The sequence below is a fragment of the Tetrahymena thermophila genome (assembly GCF_000189635.1).
Source record: "Tetrahymena thermophila SB210 genomic scaffold scf_8254777, whole genome shotgun sequence".
NCBI lineage: Eukaryota > Ciliophora > Oligohymenophorea > Hymenostomatida > Tetrahymenidae > Tetrahymena > Tetrahymena thermophila.
In genome coordinates this window covers 193,470-216,558 of record NW_002476535.1, presented here as the reverse complement: position 1 = coordinate 216,558, position 23,089 = coordinate 193,470, and the positions used below count along the sequence as shown (strand labels likewise).

At 21.6% G+C, this 23,089-nt stretch overlaps 5 protein-coding genes across 5 annotated transcripts; all 5 read left to right on the top strand. All coding sequences in view use genetic code 6, as the record gives it.

Moving 5' to 3' along the window:
* Positions 1–159: 159 nt before the first annotated feature.
* TTHERM_000372608 (hypothetical protein) lies at positions 160–3,672 on the top strand (the record flags this gene model as incomplete). The annotated part of the gene is made up of 2 exons (XM_012795992.1): positions 160–2,302; positions 2,411–3,672. The coding sequence occupies exons 1-2, from the start codon at positions 214–216 to the stop codon at positions 3,670–3,672; spliced, it is 3,351 nt and encodes a 1,116-aa protein (XP_012651446.1). The 5' UTR covers positions 160–213.
* Positions 3,673–5,059: 1,387 nt separating this feature from the next.
* TTHERM_000372607 (hypothetical protein) lies at positions 5,060–5,781 on the top strand (the record flags this gene model as incomplete). The annotated part of the gene is made up of 2 exons (XM_012795991.1): positions 5,060–5,661; positions 5,721–5,781. The coding sequence occupies 2 exons, from the start codon at positions 5,060–5,062 to the stop codon at positions 5,779–5,781; spliced, it is 663 nt and encodes a 220-aa protein (XP_012651445.1).
* A 532-nt stretch (positions 5,782–6,313) lies between these two features.
* On the top strand, positions 6,314–9,293 carry TTHERM_00372630 (transmembrane protein, putative; the record flags this gene model as incomplete). The annotated part of the gene is made up of 3 exons (XM_001009591.2): positions 6,314–7,007; positions 7,225–8,652; positions 8,761–9,293. The coding sequence occupies 3 exons, from the start codon at positions 6,314–6,316 to the stop codon at positions 9,291–9,293; spliced, it is 2,655 nt and encodes an 884-aa protein (XP_001009591.2).
* An 822-nt stretch (positions 9,294–10,115) lies between these two features.
* On the top strand, positions 10,116–10,562 carry TTHERM_00372640 (ABC transporter family protein; the record flags this gene model as incomplete). Its single annotated transcript, XM_001009592.2, has 1 exon — positions 10,116–10,562. One exon carries the CDS (start codon positions 10,116–10,118, stop codon positions 10,560–10,562), a length of 447 nt encoding a protein of 148 aa, XP_001009592.2.
* A 227-nt stretch (positions 10,563–10,789) lies between these two features.
* TTHERM_00372660 (transmembrane protein) lies at positions 10,790–19,958 on the top strand (the record flags this gene model as incomplete). The annotated part of the gene is made up of 10 exons (XM_001009594.2): positions 10,790–10,946; positions 11,575–12,033; positions 12,167–12,193; positions 12,329–12,433; positions 12,537–13,226; positions 13,341–13,445; positions 13,542–14,673; positions 15,262–17,741; positions 17,911–17,964; positions 19,453–19,958. The coding sequence occupies 10 exons, from the start codon at positions 10,790–10,792 to the stop codon at positions 19,956–19,958; spliced, it is 5,715 nt and encodes a 1,904-aa protein (XP_001009594.2).
* Between the last annotated feature and the right edge of the window lie 3,131 nt (positions 19,959–23,089).

Below are 23,089 nucleotides of genomic sequence, written 5' to 3'. Positions count from 1 at the left end.
TTAAATTTTTAAAATTAATGAATTGTTGATTTTAATTAATTGATTAAGTGTTTTTGAAAATAAGATGATCAATATTTAATAAATTTAAATAATTGCAATAAAATTTTCTTTATAAAAAAGCCATAATTAACATTTTTAAAATCCAAAGTTTTTTATTAATTCAAATAGAAGATTAAGAAAAGCAAAAAATAGTTTGTTATTGAAAACTGAAAAATGAATTTCAGATCATTTAATTTTTCTTAGATTTTTATTATTGTAACTCTTATTTAGATGTTAATATCTTAAGAATGCTAATAAGGATGTAAGGAATGCATAGTAAATACATCCACAAATTAAAATATTTGTTAGCAGTGTGAAAGCGATTTTACACTTAATACCTAGTAGAATTATTGTGTTTACTAAAAATGCTTAAATCTAACTTATTTTCAACAAGATACATCTCTAGCAAACTCTAATTGTGTATCTATTTGTAGTGAAACTAGTGTAATAAATTAAAAATAAAATATATGCAGCAAATCTTACGAATGCTCGACATAGTATACCTCAATATCATCTATGAGCAAAGGTTAAGTGATTAAATCTATATACGCTTCAAATATTACAGATGATATATTTTTTGTTTATAACAATTTTATCAATGCAATAAATAGTAAAAATGGAGCATTTATAAGATAATACACATTTGACAGCTCAATCATCACTACCTATTAATTTAGGGATAGTATTTTCCTATTTGGAAATAATAAAAATTCTATTTTTAAATGGAATCCTAGAGATAATATTATCTAAAAGGTACTAGAAATAGGCAAAGGAACTTTAAAAACTTCAAGCTAAATAATGGAAGTTGAAAATAATAGTAATATTTTATTAGTAACTTCAATCGATAATAATAGTAATATTTTGTTTTTCACATAATTTAATACTACTTCGTTTATCAACTTACCAAATCCATCTTTTTAAATTTCTTTGTCAGACCAATCAAGCATATAATTATTTCAAGATATCATAATTTAATAATCTTTAAGTTGTCAGATAATGGTTTATAATGTAGTGTAAAATAGTGATTAATCACTATCTTTGATAAAGATAACTCCCAGTTATATTTGTAGTTTTGCTTCTGGAATAATTAAAAGTGCTATCAAAAATAATATTAACAACAATATTTTAGTATATTTTTAAAATACAAGCGGAATTTATTCTATTTCTAGTGATGGACTTTAATGCAATTAGCTGTTCAGAGATTTGGCTCCATTCAAAATTTTATAAATAGCAATAAATATTAACAATATAATGTAAAATCTATACTTTATTGCATAAAATTCAGGAAATTTAATAGTTTATGATTATTCACTCACTTAACAGCTTTTAAGCTTATAATCAAATAATATATTAGATTTCTAAGCTTTAATCTTTAACGGATAACCAAATTAAAATTAATTGTCTATTTTGATTTTAAATAGTAATAATTAAGTCACACATTTTGTTTATATATTAAATCTCTCAAATAATGGTTTAGAATTCAAGCTTTAAATATCTTAATAAATTCCTTCGTATATTTTAAACCCTTAACAATTATTAGTAGCTAATGGTATAGTTGATTCTCAAGGATAATCAAAAAATCTTAATTTAGTTTTTCTTACATACTAGAATTCATAAATAATAAATATTACTGATAGTTCTCTAGCAGGAGTAGTAATTGATTTTTAAGCAAAATTATTCTAGAATTAGTAAAAAGTAAATAAAATAGTCTACTTTAAAACTCCTCAACTAATAGTAAGCTGTGGAAGTGATGGTAAAGTAATTGTTTGGCAAGCAGTTGATCTTTAGCAACCTGTCTTTTTTTATCAACTTAGTAAAATAGGACAATAATGTATTGATATTTAAATATTTTAGGTAGATTCTTTAATTGTTTAGTATTAAAATGAAGTTAACATTTTTAATATCTTCAATCCACTTGACTCTTATAGCTATCCTATACTCAATTCTGCTTATACTAAAATACAAGTCTTACAAGATCACCTTTTTATCCTCAATGGAAACAATATTTTTATCTTCAAATAAAAAGAATTAATTTATTATAAAGGTAATATAGATACAGTGGATCAGAATGTATTGTTTACAAATTTCTTTGTGAGCTAAAACCTAGAGATAATTTTAATAAGCAATCAAAATACTATTATAAATTATTAATTTATAGATTTGAACCCAATCATATTTTAATTGAATCCAAATGTTTCAATTTATTAATCTACCAATAAAATACTAAAGTCTTTTATGTTAATTTCATCTGATTCATCAATAGGTAATTAGAATCAATTTTGTAATTGGTTAAATAGTATTTTATATTTATTTATTTTAAATTTTTTGATATTTTAATTGATTTAGTAATTCATTTATTTATTAATAATAGGTAATTTATTGTTAATAAATGATTCTAATAATAATATCATTGTCTTAGATATGAAATTCTAACAAAAGATTATCAAATCAAATTAAATAGGATATATCCTAAAAGTATATTAGTATGATGATAACAAACTATTTTTAATAGTCTAAGTATTAAATCCAAATAATTACAACTAATTTTAGTATGGATTTGCATACTATGATCTTAGTACAAGTGAATTATTATATATAGCTTCTAATTCCCTACCAATAGATATTACATAAATTTATTAAGATGTACTCTAAGATGGCTCTTATTAATATTAAATTTTATTTGTTAATCCATTAGGGTATACCAGTTATTCAGTTTATATGATCTGGAATAAAAATAAAAATATAGTAACTTTCTAACAGTTTTATTTTAGTCCTGGTCAAAATTAAGTTGCTTGCCAAGGAGATTTGTCAGAAAATTATATAGTCGTAGGATCATAACTTGGTGAAGTTAGAGTTTTACAACTTGAATCTAAATTAGGTCCTTAAAAGGTTTACTAATCATTTTTACTAAGTGATAATGTTCAAAGTGTTTATTAAAGCTTTAAAATTGGACTTTATTTTATTACAACCAATTATTAAATAAAATGTTTTAGTATTCATACTGATTAATTGATAGAAATAATATCATTTTAAACATTAAAAACTCCACCTGATTCTCCTTGTATAAAAAATATAACTATTGCAGAGAACTTACAAATTCTTATTGCTTATACAACTAATGAGTTAGTTTTGAAAAACTTTTCTTCTGGACAATTTTCCTCAATTTTGTTAAATAAGAATAATTAAATTTACCTAAGTTTTGTTAATGGAGTATATATTGATGAAAATTATAAAGAAATATATATTTATGGAGACTTTTTAGTAAAAACAGATTTGTTGCTTTAAAATTCTATAAAAATTGATTCCCAAAATGCAAATGGATCTATAAACTAATGTGTTTTTACATCTAATTCAGTATTTTGCTCAAAAAACCATATGTTTATTCTTATTTATCAAAGAAATAATAATTTATTTTTATTTTCTACTATTACTGTTTCTGCTGAGCTTATTGGATTTCAGTTAATGATTGATTTAGATTACTAAAATATAATTGTGTTTACATAGTAAATAGCTATTTATGCAATTTAAGGTGTTTATATATAGACCATAAATCTAGGCAGTTAAATTAATTAAATCTTATATGCTGGCTAGTACATAGTTTGCCTCACATACTCAAGTAAATTTACTTTTTGAAATAATTAAAAAAATATTATTTATTATTAAATATTCACAATACTTGTCTTTTTTTATTATTATCCTTTTGATCAAAACAAATCTCTAAATTAACCATATTTTTTTTTTTTATATCATTCATCAAAATTAAGAAAACTTAAAAAATAAAAGATATTATCTTTTAAATATAGTTTTTATTCATGCATAATATTTCACTGCTAAAACTTTTAAGAGTATATGAATAACAAATTAAAAAATTTTCATCACTTTTATCCTTTGATTTTTGATGTAATTCATGAATGAAGTACCCTTATGACTAAAATTATCAAAAATTAATGAGTGGAAATTTAGGTTAGTAAATTAGAAAGAGATTTAAAAAAATATTTAGAAATAATAATGATAATATAGCACTTCTATGATGAAAATTCTTGGAAGTGCTTAAATAGTTTAATTATTTTAAGAATTTTAATATTAAAATTAAATATTTAAGCCTTTTTTATTATTTTGAAAATAAAATTAATAATTTTAAATTCATTTATTTATTTTTTTTATAGTTTATTAATTATAATATTATATTTTTATTTATTTTTATTGAAGTTGAAATTCAATAAAAATAGAAAGTTCTTTTATTTAATTTTAAAATATTTTCATTTAATTTATAAAGTAAATTTAATACTTCTTTTTTTCTTAAGAATATTAAGAAAAGGAATAATAAAATATGCTAAAATTTTATATAATTATTAGATAATTCATTTGTTTAAATTAAAATATTATTTGGTAAATTACAAATTATAAAAATATATATTTTAAAACTATTTAAAAAATTTTTTAAAGCTTTATTAAAATTTATTTTATAAAATTTAGTTATATAAATAGATTGAGAAGGTATAACAGAAAAGATAGAATATCAGATATTCATCTCCTTAGTAGAAATATTATTATTGTTGTTTTTACAACAAGAATTGAATCAGCATACATAGACATATCATAAAATGTAATAAATTCTATTGAAAGTGTGTAACTAACTGATCCAAAGATAGCACTTATTGAACTTTTAATTAGTTAACAGTTTATTCATTTAATAGGAGTATCATAAAATAGTATTTTTGAAAAATATTTAAGCTTTGGAATATTTTCTTCATTAAATTCTTCTGTGAATACTTAATAGTGTATTTCTTCCTTAACAATAACAGAGGATAGCAATACATTTAATCAGTTAGATATTATTTTGAATTAAAGTGCTAGTAATATGAAATACAAGCTATCAGTTCTGGTTGGAGAAGAGCTTAAATAATTAGATTTCTTGAATAATAAAAATATTTAGGTAATTTTAAGGCCGAAAAATACTACTAATAATAGTCTTACTATTAATTCTAGTACATTTTAATATTATCCTATTGATATTTACATGGATAATTTTAATTTTGTTTTCAATTAGTAAAATATCCAGATAGGTTTTAACTAAAATACAAATGTAACAACTCTCCAAAATATAAATATTGTGAGCTAGACAATTTTAGGAAACACTTCATTAGTATTTGAAAATAAATAAACCGTAATTATTCAAAACCTAAAAATATAAAATGTTAATTTTACAGGTTATAAAGATAATTTAACTTAAGATCAAATAAATCCAGCTTTTATCTTAATAAGAAACTGTAATTATGTTCTCATATAAAATTTGACTTTAGATAAATGCTATTTAATGAGTAATTATTCATTATTTATGTAAGTGCTAAATAGTAGCATGGTTATAATTTAAAATTTAAGTATATTCAATAGCTAAATAGATGGTAATTTGTTATTACTATAGTAAAACCAAAATGTAACTTTTTAATCTACTAAAATTGAAAAATGTACAAAATCAGTTCAAAGTTAAAATTAAATAAATTTAGAAACTATTGCTTAAAGCACATAAAATGCTTAAACAAATTTCTATTTATTTAATTTTATGGGAATTACGAATTTGCTAATTTAGGATTATATAGCTCAAGATAACATAGAATTACTGTAAATTTATACAAGTAGATAGTTTTAATAGTCTTCAGGAATACTATCTTTAAATTAAGATAATATTAATATTAAAAATTTGACTCTTATCAATAATATTTTTCCTATTTCTTTTAATGAGAATCAGCAGATTTATTTAATTAACATTTAAAATTCCTTTGTATTTTTAGATTAAATTTAATCCCATATCAATCAAGGAAATTGCTTTATTTCATCATCTAATACTGTTAGAATATCTAAAAGCTTATTTACCTAAAACAATGGTGTTTTAGGCGGATCTCTTTATTTTTCTGGTATCACATAATATGTTTAAATATTCAATTCTAGTTTTATAAATAATACAGTTTCCTGTTCAGGTGGTGCTATCATGGTTTTTAATGTAAACAACTTTCAAATAGATAGCGAATCCTTTTTAAGTAATAATTAAGCATAAATTGGAGGTGGTTTAAGAATTATATCATAAAGCTTGAAAACTAATTAATAATAATAAATGACTGAAGCAGTTAGTTGCCATTTTTAAAATAATCAAGGATATATTTATGGAAATAACATAGGGAGATATCCTTCATTAATATAAATATATTTGTAAAATGCACAAAAATAAAATATATTATTAGGAGAGTAAAATATATAAAACTATTAAACAGCTAATATGGTTCTAATATCTGAACTACAAAGTGGTGGAAATATTATACTAAATATTAAACTATTAGATAGTGAAAATAAGATTTTTTCAATTAATGTTGACAAATATATAGCTAACAATTATCCCTCACTTATTTAAGATGAACTTTCTCAATATCTTATTGAAATTAGTTAATCTACATAGAATTAGTCTTTATAGTCACAAAACAATTAAATTGCTTAAATTAAAGGTCAGTCATTAATATCAGCTAAATAGTTTAATTATACAACTAACTCTTTCAGCTTTTAGACTTTATCTCTTTCTTATATTCCTCTTTAATCAACAGATAGCTTAGCTTTGAAGCTAACTATTAGCAATTAATATCAATCTATGTTGATACCTTTAAATTTATAATTTAGAAAATGTATAAGAGGTGAGATTCCAATAAAATAATTTAACTCTGTAGTTATTTGTTAAGAATGTTTACCTGGAACATATTCCTTATTAATTCCAGACTATAATTCATCTAATATAGATATTTAAGATTATGAATGTAAAAAATGTCCTCAATTTTCAGTAAGTTGTTCTTAGGATTAAATTATTCTTGAAGCAGGTTATTGGAGAATTAATTAATAAAGTGATTAAATTATAGCATGTAATTAATAATATCCTGATATATGTAATGAGGCTGATTAGTTAAGTAAATTTGGATGTATTTAAGGTAATATTTTTATATTTTTAAACATACATTTAAAAATACCATATTCCTTATTTTCCCAGTTAAAATTTTATGTAAAATTGCTTTAACATTTTTTCTGATGGTTGACTTTCATTAAATAAATAAATAAATAAATTTTTGTTGAAAAAAGGGAATTTTATGGTACTTTTAATATTTTTAAATTTTTGTTTGATAATAATTAATCATGTTAAATAACTAGGATATATGGGACCATTATGCGAGACTTGTGATTATCTTGGTATTGTATGGAAAAATAAAAGGTATACTAATTCCTTTGAAAGCTATAAATGTAATGAATGTAGTTAATAAGAATACCAAATTCTATTTGTGATTTTAGCATTCACTCTATTTCTTTTATATTTTCTATTTAGCATAATCATGTTTATGAATAGCTATATACATAATTCAACTTGCTATTATATGCGTTTATTTGGATTTGTTCCATTTTCTAGGAGTTCAATAAATGATGAATCTATTTTTTATATTAAAAAATTAGTAAACTATTTACAGCTATCATCAGTGCTATTTGCTAACTAAATCCATTTTATTCTACCTTCAGTTTTTAATATATTACCTCAGGTTGCTGGAATGCCTGTAAGTTAATTAATAATAAGCTTTTCATGCATATATAGCATGGAGATGATTTAAATGTATGGAATTGAAAGAATCAGAGCTATTTCTTAGTCTATTGTACCTATTATATTCTTACTATCCTTAGCTTTGGTTTTATGCATTTTAAAAAGTTTAAAATTTTTAAAAGTTAATAAATATCATAAATATATAATGATTAATTTTCTTTTTTGCTTTTTCTAGCCAGATAATATAAGATTTTTTACAGAGGCAATAACTTGTAGAACAATTGGATTATAAAAATATCAAACCATAAATCTTCTTCTTTCATGTGATGATAAGTCTTACTAAAAATTTAAATATTCTATTATTCTGCCTAATCTTTTGTTTTGGATACTTTTTCCAGTAGTAATATTTTATTATATGTTTAGATATCATATTAGAAAAAATAAAATGGATTACTGTACAACTAAATTTAAGTATGGTTATTTCTATTTAGAGTTTAAAAAAAAGTATTGCTATTGGGAGTTTATCTTTATTTACTATAAAACATTAATAGTGATAATAGTAACCATGTTTAATTAGCTCAACTTAGTTATGTATCTGATTTGTGTAGTAATAATTTTTATCTACATTCTATTAGTTTAGATGGCAGATCCCTTTTAAAGTAAAAATCTACTCAAACTAGAAATTTTTTCATAGCTTAATATTATTTTTAACATAGTTCTAAGCTAAATTTATGCCAATTATTAATTCATTCTCCTTTAAATTATCATATGCTTCCTACATTATGGATTAATCTTTTATCTAATCTGCTTTGTAATAAAACTAAAGTTTTATTCATTAAATAGTTGCTTAGGTAGATTAGTTAAAAAAATTATTTTAATTTTTATCTCAAAATTAGCACAAAGAAATTAAATACCTATTTAGTAAAAATAAATGAAAATATTAATGCTATGGAAGAAAATTAAAAAAAGCCTTGCTCAAATAAGAGCATAAAAAATACAATAACAGATGATTCAAATTTCAACTATGGCAAACAAAAGCAACATACATTGTAAATTTAGATTAAATATTTGTTTTTTTTTTTTTTTTTTGAATTATTTACTTTGTAAATAAATTAGTTAGTTACAATTTAAAAATATTATTTTAAATTTATAAAAAGTAATAAACTAAAAAAAAGAAAGCTCTCAGACAGAAATACCACTAAACTTTTAAAATATAAGTTAGCTAGACAATTTTAGTGTACAACCAAACACAAAATTTGAAGATACACCTCAAAACATTTATAAGTCTAAGTTTTATTTCAAATAAAGTAAAGAAAGAGAAACTCTTTCGAATACTAGTTCTTTAAAAGATAGTGATAAAGATTATATACTTGATGAAAATTCAAAGGTTTCATAAATTGGTTATTAAAAAAAATTTTAATTTAGTTTAGTTAATCCAGACAGAGTTTTAAATAATATGAGTATTTCTCCTTTTATTATCAGCAAAGCTTAGCCTATCGTAAATTAAGAAATTTTTTTTGTCTAAAACTAGAATCAAATTGAACAATCTTAATGCTCTGATATTGCTGATGATATTTTTTAATTTGATGAAAATAGGCCTGTTTAAGTATTAAATAATACAAAGGCCTTTGACAAAAACAAGCTGAAAATTAATAATATATCAAACTCTGATTTTGATAAATAAGTTTGAAAAAAATAAATATATTTATGATAGAAAAATAAATATTCTTTCAAATTCTATTCTTGAATGCATAAATTAAACATTAAAGAAGGAATTATTTTTTTATATATGTTACTTATTCTATATTAAGATATTTCTTAAAAAATATAAATTATTGAGAGGTTAATTAGCTCATTTACATAATCATTTTACTCTTTTTATTATTATTCTAAGACTAAAAATTAGATTAAAATATTGCATAATTAAATTAACAATAGTATATTTTATATACTATTAATCTTCGTTAATTAAAAAAACATCCCACACATACTATTTACTAAAAATGTTTTCCTCAATTTAATTTTTTAGTTTTTATCAATAATTTTTTTAATAAAATATCCACCAATAAAATACATAAAAGATTAATATATTTTTATCTATCAAAAATTATTAAATATATGTATTTAATGAAAAAACATCCTATTTATGAATATTTTTCTAGTACAGTTTAAGGAATTATTCACATAAGAATTTATTAATAGGCTAAAAACTTCTTTACAAATATGTGTAAAATTCTTAATGATTCAGTTTGCTCAAATTAAGAATTCTGGAGCTTTAATAGAGGTTTTGCTTTTAATTAGCAAATGAAAACCATAATTTTAATCTTAAAGGAATTATATTAAGCATTTATACATCTTCTAGCTCAGATAAGCTTGGTTATTCAACAGTTTATTTATATATCCTCAATTGATCTTGAGTTACAAATTTATAAACTCCAAAGAAGATGAATAAATAAAGCCTTTAAATTACAAATTATACAATTAGTAAGAAACAACAGAAAAGAAATAAAATATGATTAATTTAAAAACTTTTAAAAGGTAATCGTGTATTAAAAGAGATAATATTGTTCCCTAAAATCTTTAGATAAAATAAAGAAAAGGTCTTGATTAAGTTCTATAAGGATGTAGCTTCACTATAAAAGGAGGAGAAAGGGTTGGTTGTGTAGGAAGAACTGGAGCAGGAAAATCATCAGTTATATAAGTTATTTTTCGAATGGTTCCTGTTGAATATGGTAGTCTTGTGATGATAGATGATATAGATATCAAAAGAATTTGCCTTAACACAGTAAGAAACTCTATGAGTATCATTTCTTAAATGCCGTGTGTATTTAATGGAACTGTTAGAAGAAATTTATATCCTTTAGATGAATATAGTGAAGATTAAATTTGGTAATCTCTGAAATAAACAAACTTAGAAGAAATTATAAAAAAATACCAAACAGACTAAATACAGATATGACTAATGTTTAAAGTATTATTTCAACTGGTTAAAAATAACTAATATGTTTGGCTATAGAATTTTTAAAAAATAGTAAAATATTAATCCTTGATGAAGCTACAGCCAATGTTGACTTGAAAACTGATTAATTTATATAGGAAGCAATATAAACTCAATTTACATGATCTACTACATTTACAATTGCTCATCGCTTAAATACAATAGCAAACTACGATAAAGTTATTGTAATGGATTAAGGTGTTGTAGTAGAATTTGATGAACCAAATAAATTGTTAGTAAAATAAATATGTGACTTAGAAATAACGCCAAAATAATTTTTTACATAAATGGTTTAAACATACGAATTGAAAACTCTCATGCAATACTAAAGCTAGGATAACAAAGGTATTATGTTTTCATAACTAGAAGTAAGATAATTATAATATGTGATATATTTTATAATTTTATAAATTAGTAATTGATTTAAGTAAAATGCTTTCATTTTTTTCTTATAAACCAAGACTATAAAATTTATTAAAAACTCTATATTTTTTTAGTGGATTTAAACTAATATGAATCAAAATTTATTTGAAAAAGCTATACATTTTTAAATTTTGTAAGTTATTAATTTAAATAAATAAGTTGATTAAGTGCATTTGAAAATAAGATGATCAATATTTAATATATTTAAATAATTGTAATTAAATTTTTTATAATAAGTCTTAATTATTTTCTTTAAAATCCAGAATTTTTTATTAATTAAGATAGAAGATTAAGTTAAGCATAAAAATAGATTGTTATTGAAAACTAAAAATGAATTTCAGATCATTTAATTTTTCTTAGATTTTTATTATAGTAACTCTTATTTAGATACTAAAATCTTAAGAATGCCAATAAGGATGTAAGGAATGCATAACAAATACATCCACAAATTAAAATATTTGTTAGCAGTGTGAAAGCGATTTTACACTTAATACCTAGTAGAATTATTGTGTTTACTAAAAATGCTTAAATCTAACTTATTTTCAACAAGATACATCTCTAGCAAACTCTAAATGTGTATCTATTTGTAGTGAAACTAGTGTAATAAATTAAAAATAAAATATATGTAGCAAATCTTACGAATGCTCGACATAGTATACCTCAATATCATCTATGAGCAAAGGTTAAGTGATTAAATCTATATACGCTTCAAATATTACAGATGATATATTTTTTGTTTATAACAATTTTATTAATGCAATAAATAGTAAAAATGGAGCATTTATAAGATAATACACATTTGACAGCTCAATCATCACTACCTATTAATTTAGGGATAGTATTTTTCTATTTGGAAATAATAAAAATTCTATTTTTAAATGGAATCCTAGAGATAATATTATCTAAAAGGTACTAGAAATAGGAAAAGGAACTTTAAAAACTTCAAGCTAAATAATGGAAGTTGAAAATAATAGTAATATTTTATTAGTAACTTCAATCGATAATAATAGTAATATTTTGTTTTTCACATAATTTAATACTACTTCGTTTATCAACTTACCAAATCCATCTTTTTAAATTTCTTTGTCAGACCAATCAAGCATATAATTATTTCAAGATATCATAATTTAATAATCTTTAAGTTATCAGATAATGGTTTATAAAATAGTGTAAAATAGTGATTAATCACTATCTTTGATAAAGATAACTCCCAGTTATATTTGTGGTTTTGCTTCTGGAATAATTAAAAGTGCTATCAAAAATAATATTAACAACAATATTTTAGTATATTTTTAAAATATAAGCAGAATTTATTCTATTTCTAGTGATGGACTTTAATGCAATTAGCTGTTCAGAGATTTGGCTCCATTCAAAATTTTATAAATAGCAATAAATATTAACAATATAATGTAAAATCTATACTTTATTGCATAAAATTCAGGAAATTTAATAGTTTATGATTATTCACTCACTTAACAGCTTTTAAGCTTATATAATCAAATAATATATTAGATTTCTAAGCTTTAATCTTTAACGGATAACCAAATTAAAATTAATTGTCTATTTTGATGTTAAATAGTAATAGTTAAGTCACACATTTTGTTTATATATTAAATCTCTCAAATAATGGTTTAGAATTCAAGCTTTAAAAATCTTAATAAATTCCTTCGTATATTTTAAACCCTTAACAATTGTTAGTAGCTAATGGTATAGTTGATTCTCAAGGATAATCAAAAAATCTTAATTTAGTTTTTCTTACATACTAGAATTCATAAATAATAAATATTACTGATAGTTCTCTAGCAGGAGTAGTAATTGATTTTTAAGCAAAATTATTCTAGAATTAGTAAAAAGTAAACAAAATAGTCTACTTTAAAACTCCTCAACTAATAGTCAGCTGTGGAAGTGATGGTAAAGTAATTGTTTGGCAAGCAGTTGATCTTTAGCAACCTGTTTTTTTTTATCAGCTAAGTAAATCAGGACAATAATGCATTGATTTTTAAATATTTTAGGTAGATTCTTTAATTGTTTAGTATTAAAATGAAGTTAACATATTTAATATCTTTAATCCACTTGACTCTTATAGCTATCCTATACTCAATTCTGCTTATACTAAAATACAAGTCTTACAAGATCACCTTTTTATCCTCAATGGAAACACCATTTTTATCTTCAAATAAAAAGAATTAATTTATTATAAAGGTAATATAGATACAGTGGATCAGAATGTATTGTTTACAAATTTATTTGTCAGCTAAAACCTAGAGATAATTTTAATAAGCAATCAAAATACTATTATAAATTACTAATTTATAGATTAGATCCCAATCATATTTTAATTGAATCCAAATGTTTCAATTTATTAATCTACCAATAAAATACTAAAGTCTTTTATGTTAACTTCATTTGATTCATTAATAGGTAAATAGAATTTGTTTAAAATTATTTTATGTTTATTTATTTTAATTTTTTTGATATTTTAATTGATTTAGTAATTGATTTATTTATTAATAATAGGTAATTTATTGTTAATAAATGATTCTAATAATAATATCATTGTCTTAGATATGAAATTCTAACAAAAGATTATCAAATCAAATTAAATAGGATATATCCTAAAAGTATATTAGTATGATGATAACAAACTATTTTTAATAGTCTAAGTTTTAAATCCAAATAATTACAACTAATTTTAGTATGGATTTGCATACTATGATCTTAGTACAAATGAATTATTATATATAGCTTCTAATTCCCTACCAATAGATATTACATAAATTTATTAAGATGTACTCTAAGATGGCTCTTATTAATATTAAATTTTATTAGTTAATTCATTAGGGTATACCAGTTATTCAGTTTATATGATTTGGAATAAAAATAAAAATATAGTAACTTATGAACAGTTATATTATACTCCTGGTCAAAATTAAGTTGCTTGCCAAGGAGATTTGTCAGAAAATTATATAGTCGTAGGATCATAAATTGGAGAAGTTAGAGTTTTACAACTTGAATCTAAATTGGGTCCATAAAAGGTATACTAATCATTTTTACTAAGTGATAATGTTCAAAGTGTTTATTAAAGCTTTAAAATTGGACTTTATTTTATTATAACCAATTATTAAATAAAATGTTTTAGTATTCATACTGATTAATTGATAGAAATAATATCATTTTAAACAATAAAAACTCCACCTGATTCTCCTTGTGTAAAAAATATAACTATTGCAGAGAACTTACAAATTCTTATTGCTTATACAACTAATGAGTTAGTTTTGAAAAACTTTTCTTCTGGACAATTTTCCTCAATTTTGTTAAATATGAATAATTAAATTTACCTAAGTTTTGTTAATGGAGTATATATCGATGAAAATTATAAAGAAATATATATTTATGGAGACTTTTTAGTAAAAACAGATTTGTTACTTTAAAATTCTATAAAAATTGATTCCCAAAATGCAAATGGATCTATAAACTAATGTGTTTTTACATCTAATTCAGTATTTTGCTCAAAAAACCATATGTTTATTCTTATTTATCAAAGAAATAATAATTTATTTTTATTTTCTACTATAACTGTTTCTGCTGAGTTTATTGGATTTCAGTTAATGATTGATTTAGATTACTAAAATATAATTGTGTTTACATAGTAAATAGCTATTTATGCAATTTAAGGTGTTTATATATAGACTATAAATATAGGCAGTTAAATTAATTAAATCTTATATGCTGGTTAGTACATAGTTTGCCTCACATACTCAAGTAAATTTACTTTTTGAAATAAATAAAATAAATATTTTTATCATTCAATATTCACAATACTTGTATTTTTTTATTATTATCCTTTTGATCAAAAGAAAGCTCTAAATTAACCATATTTTTTTGTTTTTTAATAATCATTCGAATTCACAAATTTTCAAAATTAATTAAATTTTTTCTATCAAAGAATGAACATAAACAAAGGTCCCACATACCAAATTCAAATATAAAGCTAACAGTATACAGATATATACTAAACTGTGTTCTGGAGATAGTAGGAATGATTCTATCAAATTAACAAAAAAAATTTCTCAAAACTTTTTTTGCATACCTATAGTTTAGTGAATAATTCTTTTCTCAAATTCATAAGCTTTCCAGATAATGAATACAAAAAAATAGTGCAGAATTCTAGCTATTTAATACTTGCTAGTGCAGCATAAATAAATGTATTTGATAATAATCTTAATTATATAAATAGATTGAGAAGGTATAACAGAAAAGATAGAATATCAGATATTCATCTCCTTAGTAGTAATATTATTATTGTTGTTTTTACAACAAGAATTGAATCAGCATACATAGACATATCATAAAATGTAATAAATTCTATTGAAAGTGTGTAACTAACTGATCCAAAGATAGCACTTATTGAACTTTTAATTAGTTAACAGTTTATTCATTTAATAGGAGTATCATAAAATAGTATTTTTGAAAAATATTTAAGCTTTGGAATATTTTCTTCATTAAATTCTTCTGTGAATACTTAATAGTGTATTTCTTCCTTAACAATAACAGAGGATAGCAATACATTTAATCAGTTAGATATTATTTTGAATTAAAGTGCTAGTAATATGAAATACAAGCTATCAGTTCTGGTTGGAGAAGAGCTTAAACAATTAGATTTCTTGAATAATATAAATATTTAGGTAATTTTAAGGCCGAAAAATACTACTAATAATAATCTTACTATTAATTCTAGTACATTTTAATATTATCCTATTGATATTTACATGGATAATTTTAATTTTGTCTTCAATCAGTAAAATATCCAGATAGGTTTTAACTAAAATACAAATGTAACAACTCTCCAAAATATAAGTATTGTGAACTAGACAATTTCAGGAAATACTTCTTTAGTATTTGAAAATAAACAAACTGTAATTATTCAAAACCTAAAAATATAAAATGTTAATTTTACAGGTTATAAAAATAATTTAACTTAAAATCAAATAAATCCAGCTTTTATCATAATTAGAAACTGTAATTATGTTCTCATATAAAATTTGACTTTAGATAAATGCCATTTAATGAGTAATTACTCATAATTTATGCAAGTGCTAAATAGTAGCATCGTTATACAATACAATTTTAGTATTTTCAATAGCTAAATAGATGGTAATTTGTTTTTACTATAGTAAAACCAAAATGTAACTTTTTAATCTACTAAAATTGAAAAATGTACAAAATCAGTTCAAAATCCAAATCAAATAAATTTAGGGAATGTAGATTAAAGCACTTAAAATACTTAAACAAATTTCTATTTATTTAATTTTATGGGAATTATGAATTTGCTAATTTAGGATTATATAGCTCAAGATAACATAGAATTATTGTAAATTTATACAAGTAGATAATTTGAATAGTCTTCTGGAATACTATCTTTAAATTAAGATAATATTAATATTAAAAATTTGACTCTTATCAATAATATTTTTCCTACTTCTTTTAATGAGAATCAGCAGATTTATTTAATTAACATTTAAAATTCCTTTGTTTTTATAGATTAAATTTAATCCCATATCAATCAAGGAAATTGCTTTATTTCATCATCTATTACTGTTAGAATCTCTAATAGCTTATTTACCTAAAACAAAGGTGCTTTAGGGGGATCTCTTTATTTTTCTGATATCATGTAATATGTTTAAATATTCAATTCAAGCTTTATAAATAATACAGCTTCCTGTTCAGGTGGTGCTATCATGGTTTTTAATGTAAACAACTTTGAAATAGACTACGAATCTTTATTAAGTAATAATTAAGCTTAAATTGGGGGTGGTTTAAGAATTATATCATCAAGCTTGAAAACTAATTAATAATAATAAAAGACTGAAGTAATCAATTGCCATTTCTAAAATAATCAAGGATATATTTATGGAAACAATGTAGGGAGATATCCTTCTTAATTATAAATATATTTATAAAATTCACAAGAATAAACTATGTTATTGGGAGAGTAAGATATATAAAATTATTAAACAGCTAATACAGTTCTAATATCTGAACTACAAAGTGGAGGAAATGTTATACTAAATATAAAACTATTAGATAGTGAAAATAAGATTTTTTCAATTAATGTTGACAGATATATAACTAATAATTATCCCAAGTTCATTTAAGATGAACTTTCTCAATATCTTATTGAAATTAGTTAATCTACATAGAATTAGTATTTATAGTCACAAAACAATTAAATTGCTTAAATTAAAGGTCAATCATTAATTTCAGCTAAATAGTTTAATCAAACAACTGGGGCTTTCAGCTTTTAGACGTTGTCTCTTTCTTATATTCCTCTTTAATCAACAGATAGTTTATCATTAAAGCTAATTATTAGCAATTAATATCAATCTATGTTGATACCTTTAAATTTATAATTTAGATAATGTATAAGAGGTGAGATTCCAATAAAATAATTTAGCTTTATAGTTATTTGTTAAGAGTGCTTACCTGGAACATATTCCTTATTAATTCCAGATTAAAATTCATCTAATACAGATACTTAGGATTATGAGTGTAAAAAATGTCCTGAATTTTCAGTCAGTTGTTCTTAGGATTAAATTATTCTTGAAGCAGGATACTGGAGAATAAATCAATAAAGTGATTAAATTATAGCTTGTAATTAATAATATCCAGATATATGTAATGAGGCAGATTAATCAAGTAAATTTGGATGTATTTAAGGTAATTTTTTAATTTTTTTAATAATCAATTTAAAAATACTATATTTCTTATTTTTCCAAATACTTATTTTGATTGAATTTTATTACATAAATAAATTTTTGTTGAAAAAGGGAATTTTATGGTATATTTTCTTTAAATGCGAAAATAATTAATCGCCTTAAATAATTAGGATATATGGGACCTTTATGTGAGACTTGTGATTATCTTGGCACTGTATGGAAAGGTAAAAGGTATACTAATTCCTTTGAAAACTATAATTGTACTGAATGTAGTGATTAAAAATACCAAATACTATTTATGGTTTTAGCGATCACTCTATTTCTTTTATATTTCCTTTTTAGTGTAATAATGTTTATGAATAGCTATATACATAACTCAACATGTTATTATATGCGTTTAATTGGATTAGTTCCATTTTCTAGGAGTTCAATAAATGATGAATCTGTTTTTTATATTAAAAAATTAGTAGATTATTTACAGCTATCATCAGTGCTTTTAGCTAACTAAATTCATTTTATTCTACCTTCAGTTTTTAATATATTACCTCAAGTTGCTGGAATGCCTGTAAGTTAATTAATAATAAGCTTTTCATGCATATATAGCTCGGAGATGATTTAAATGTATGGAATTGAAAAAATCAGAGCTATTTCTTAGTCTATCGTTCCTATTATATTCTTAGTACTCCTAGCTTTGATTATGTGCATTTTAAAAAGTTTAAAAATTTTAAAAGTTAATAAATATCATAAATATATGTTGATAAATTTTCTTTTTTTCTTTTTCTAGCCAGATAATATAAGATTTTTTACAGAAGCAATAACTTGTAGAACAATTGGATAATAAAAATATCAAACCATAAATCTTCTTCTTTCATGCGATGATGTATCTTATTAGTAATTTAAATATTCTATTGTTTTGCCTAATCTTTTGTTTTGGATACTATTTCCAATACTAATATTTTATTACATTTTTAGATATCATATTAGAAAAAATAAAATGGATTACTGTACTACTAAATTTAAGTATGGTTATTTCTATTTAGAGTATAAAAAAAAGTATTGCTATTGGGAGTTTATCATTATTTACTACAAAACATTAATAGTGATAATAATAACTATGTTTAATTAGCTCAACCTAGATATTTTTTTGATTTGTGTAGTAATTATTTTTATCTACATCATCTTAGTTTTGATTGCTGATCCCTATTATAGTAAGTATCTGCTAAAACTGGTAGTTTTTTCATAGCTAAATATTATTTTTTGCATAGTCCTTAGCTAAATTTATATAAATTATTCATTCATTCTCTTTTAAATTATCATATGCTTCTTTCACTATGGATTTATCTTTTATCTAATCTACATAATAATAAAACTAAAGTTTTATTCATTAAATAGTTGCTTTGGTAGGTTAGTTAACTATATTTTTAAACTTATAAACTCAAAAAAAGTACAAAAAAATGATATATCTACTTAGTAAAAGTAAATGAAAGCATTAATGCTATGGAAGAAAATTAAAAAAAGCCTTGCTCAAATAAGAACTTAAAAAATACATTAATAGATTATTTAAATTTCATCTACAGTTAACAAAAACAGCTGTAAATTTAGATTAAATATTTGTTTTTTTATTATTAATTCTTTACTTAGTTTATTAATTAGTTAGTTAAATTTTTTTAAAACTATTTTAAATTTATATAAACTAAAAAATTAAAAAAAAGAAAGCTATCAGACAGAAATACCATTAAACTTTTAAAACATAAGTTAGCTAGACAATTTTAGTGTACATCCAAACATAAAATTTGAAGATACACCTCAAAACTTTTCTAAGTCTAAATTTTATTTCAAATAAAATAAAGAAAGAGAAACTCTTTGGAATAATAATTTTTTAAAAGATAGTGACAAAAATATACTTGAAGAAAATACAAAGGTTTCTTAAACTGGTTATTAAAAAAAAAATTTATTTAGTTTAGCTACTTCTAGCAGTATATAAAATAATAATAGTATCTCTCCTTTTAAAATCAGTAAAGCTTAGCCTATTGTTAATTAAGAAATATTTTTTGCCTAAAACTAGAATTAAATTGAACAGTCTTAAAGCTCTGATATTACTGATGATATTTTTTAATTTGAAGAAAATAGGCCTGTTTAAGTAGTAAATAATACAATGGCTTTTGAAATTAACAAACTGAATATTAAAAATATAGTAAATTCTGATTTAGATAAATGAGATTGAAAAAAAAAAATATATGTATCAGAAAAAATAATTATTTTTTGAAATTCTATTATTGGTTGCAAAATAAAAATAAAAGAAATATTTATTTTTTATATATTGTTTTTTTAATATCAAGAAGTATTTTTAAAGTCATCTTTTGCTCATTTGCATTTTTATTTTTCTTTTTACTATCATTCTAATACTAAAAAATAGATTAAAATATATCTTAAAGATATTAACAATTAGATATTTATCTACAATAAATTCTCCTTAATTAATATAATCTCCATCCCTACTTTTCTCTAAAATATTTACCATACTCCTAAGATTGTTTTTATATATAAGAGGAGGAGGTAAATATAACTAACATGTTTTAATTTAAATTAATTATTAATTTAATTAAAAATAATTAATTCTATATATAAAACCTATTCCATTTAGATATTTTGTAATGAAGAATACAAGAAAATTAATTCTACTGAGCCTATTATATTTATAGTTTGATGAGATGATACTTTTTTATTATAGCTGGTGTCTTATTTAAAATATTTGTTATTAAACTAGAATTTAATTTATATAAAATAGATTCTTTAGAATAGATTTAATTATTAGTTAGTTTATTAAAAATTTAATTTCTTTATTTTTACCAAATAGTTTTTTTAATAAAAAAGTATGGAAAAATATATTACATATCCACCAACTTTCTATTGAAAATTTTTAAGTAATTATGTGAAATTTAAATACATCTTTGAGCTCTATCTATCCATATATTAGTCCTTTATTTATTGAATTTTAAAATAAATAATTTTGATGGGATATAATATTTTGTAACATGTAAAAAATTAATAAATGCTGATATGATCATTTTTTAATTCATTTAAATATAAGTCTTTTTTATCAATGTTATAATCGTACATCAATGTTAAATATATTATATTATTAGTAATCAATATCAATTTAGTATGAAGGTCTCTTAAGGACATTAAAAATAATAATTAGTGGAAATAAATAATTCAAAAGTCTAAATTATATAAATTGAGATGATATAATATTTTAATTATTCTATTAAAATTCTGTTTTTAAATATATGATATAAATTTAAATTTATAATCTACATATTTGAAATATAGCAATAAAGTTAACTTTAGAAATTTAAGTGAATAATAAAATACTTCCTTTTTCAATTAATTTATTAAAAACTTATTAGTTCGATAAAAGACTATTAATTTAAAAATCGTTGAGTTTTAATGTATAAAACTTTTAAAAATAGTTTAATTTTTCAAGTGATTTTACTCTCATTAACTAAGGTCATCTATTGCTAGTTATTATATAACTCCGAGTAGTGTGGAGGGTGTTAAAGCTGTTTAATTAATTAAATTTCAAGCAACATATCTTGCAATTAATGCTAAATTAATTTTGATCTAAACACATAAACAGGATTATGCAATTATAATAAATGTTTAGCTGGTATGTTTTATGATCAAGATAAAAATATTTGTGTGTCAGTGTGTCCTTAATAATCATCGCCAAATTTTTATTCATAATCTTGCTAGTAAAGAAAATAATGCCCTTAAATACAAACAAACTAAATAGAAAACGATTTAAATAACTCTCTAAATATTTAATCAATAAGTGGAATTAGTCTATCAATTTCATAAAATGGAATTCAAAATCTAGGTATTTTGATAATATACGGCTAATATCAATATGCGAAAATAGTAGATATCTAAAAAAACTAACCAATCAAAGATTACAACTTAGTTTTATTAAATATACAAAAAATGATTGTTTAATAATAAATGATTTATTTTTTTCAAAATAATTCAGTAGGTTTAGTTAATATTTACAACATGAATTAATTAGATTCATTTTATCAATTAAAATTGAATGAAGGAAATTTAAGTTAATACTCTTAGTTACAAGTGGTATTTAGTGATAAATTGTTTATTACTGCTTATGACGATTCTATTTAAAGCACACTTTTATTGCTAATAGACACTAATACTTATGTTAATTTAATACCCCCTTATACCTTAAAATCTGACATCAAATTTGTTAATCTCTTCATAAATTATGCAATTATTACTGATTAAAGCTATTTGTTTTTTACAATACTTTAAATTTAATATGACTCTGCAAAAAATGAGTATAGGATATAGACTTATTTGCAAAACATAGGTCAAGAAAATAATTCTAGTGTCAATTAAAGTTACTTACTAAACTCTGCTGTATTTGTTTTTCTTAGCTTCAATAATAATAGCAAATTATATAGCTTATATTCAATTGATTTGACTACTTAAAATCCTTAAAAATCTCTTTTAGCTCAGTCGCAATAAAATATTTATTCATAATAAATTGATTATAAAACTTTAAGTATTACATATTCTAAATAAGCAACCATATTTTAATGTAACGCAAACTAAGTATCAGCAATGTAAAAAGTTAATCTTCCTGATAATTTACTTCCACAATACTTAATTATTTTATAAGATGCTTTTATAGGTTTGCTAAATAGTGATTTAAATAATTTTATAGTATATAAAATTTAATTAGATCAATTAATTGAGTAAAAACGAATTCCAATCTTAGTTGGGTAGTAGACTAATGTTAATTTCTAGTAAAATCCCTTTTTCAAAAATAGAATCTACTTATATAGTAATTTATTATAAGATATCGATTTAAATTTACTTTCTAACTAACTTTTGTAAGATTACAATATCCCTTAAGTATTTTAAAGTACTGATTAAATTATAAAAATTATATTTAATCAGAATTTTAACTATTTAATAACATGTAATAAAGCTAATCCTTATATACACATATTTGTTCTCACTTAAAATAATCTTATTAACTAGAAATACTCATTTTACGACAATTTAAATAGTAATTAATGCTTAGATATAGAAAATTTTAATGATAGCATAATTTTGGTTTTGCAAGATAGAATAGCAGAAATATCTTTATAAAATTTTTCTTTAGTAGAATTTAAAGGTGTCAAATAAAATTTTTCATAAGTTGAATTACATTTTTTTCAAGCAACAAATTACTTTCTAGCGAAAATGGATAACAATGTAGTAATTTTTTAGAAAAATTTTGAAAGTGTCTAACAATTCGTAATTAAAGTAACATATTAAATGATACTCTTT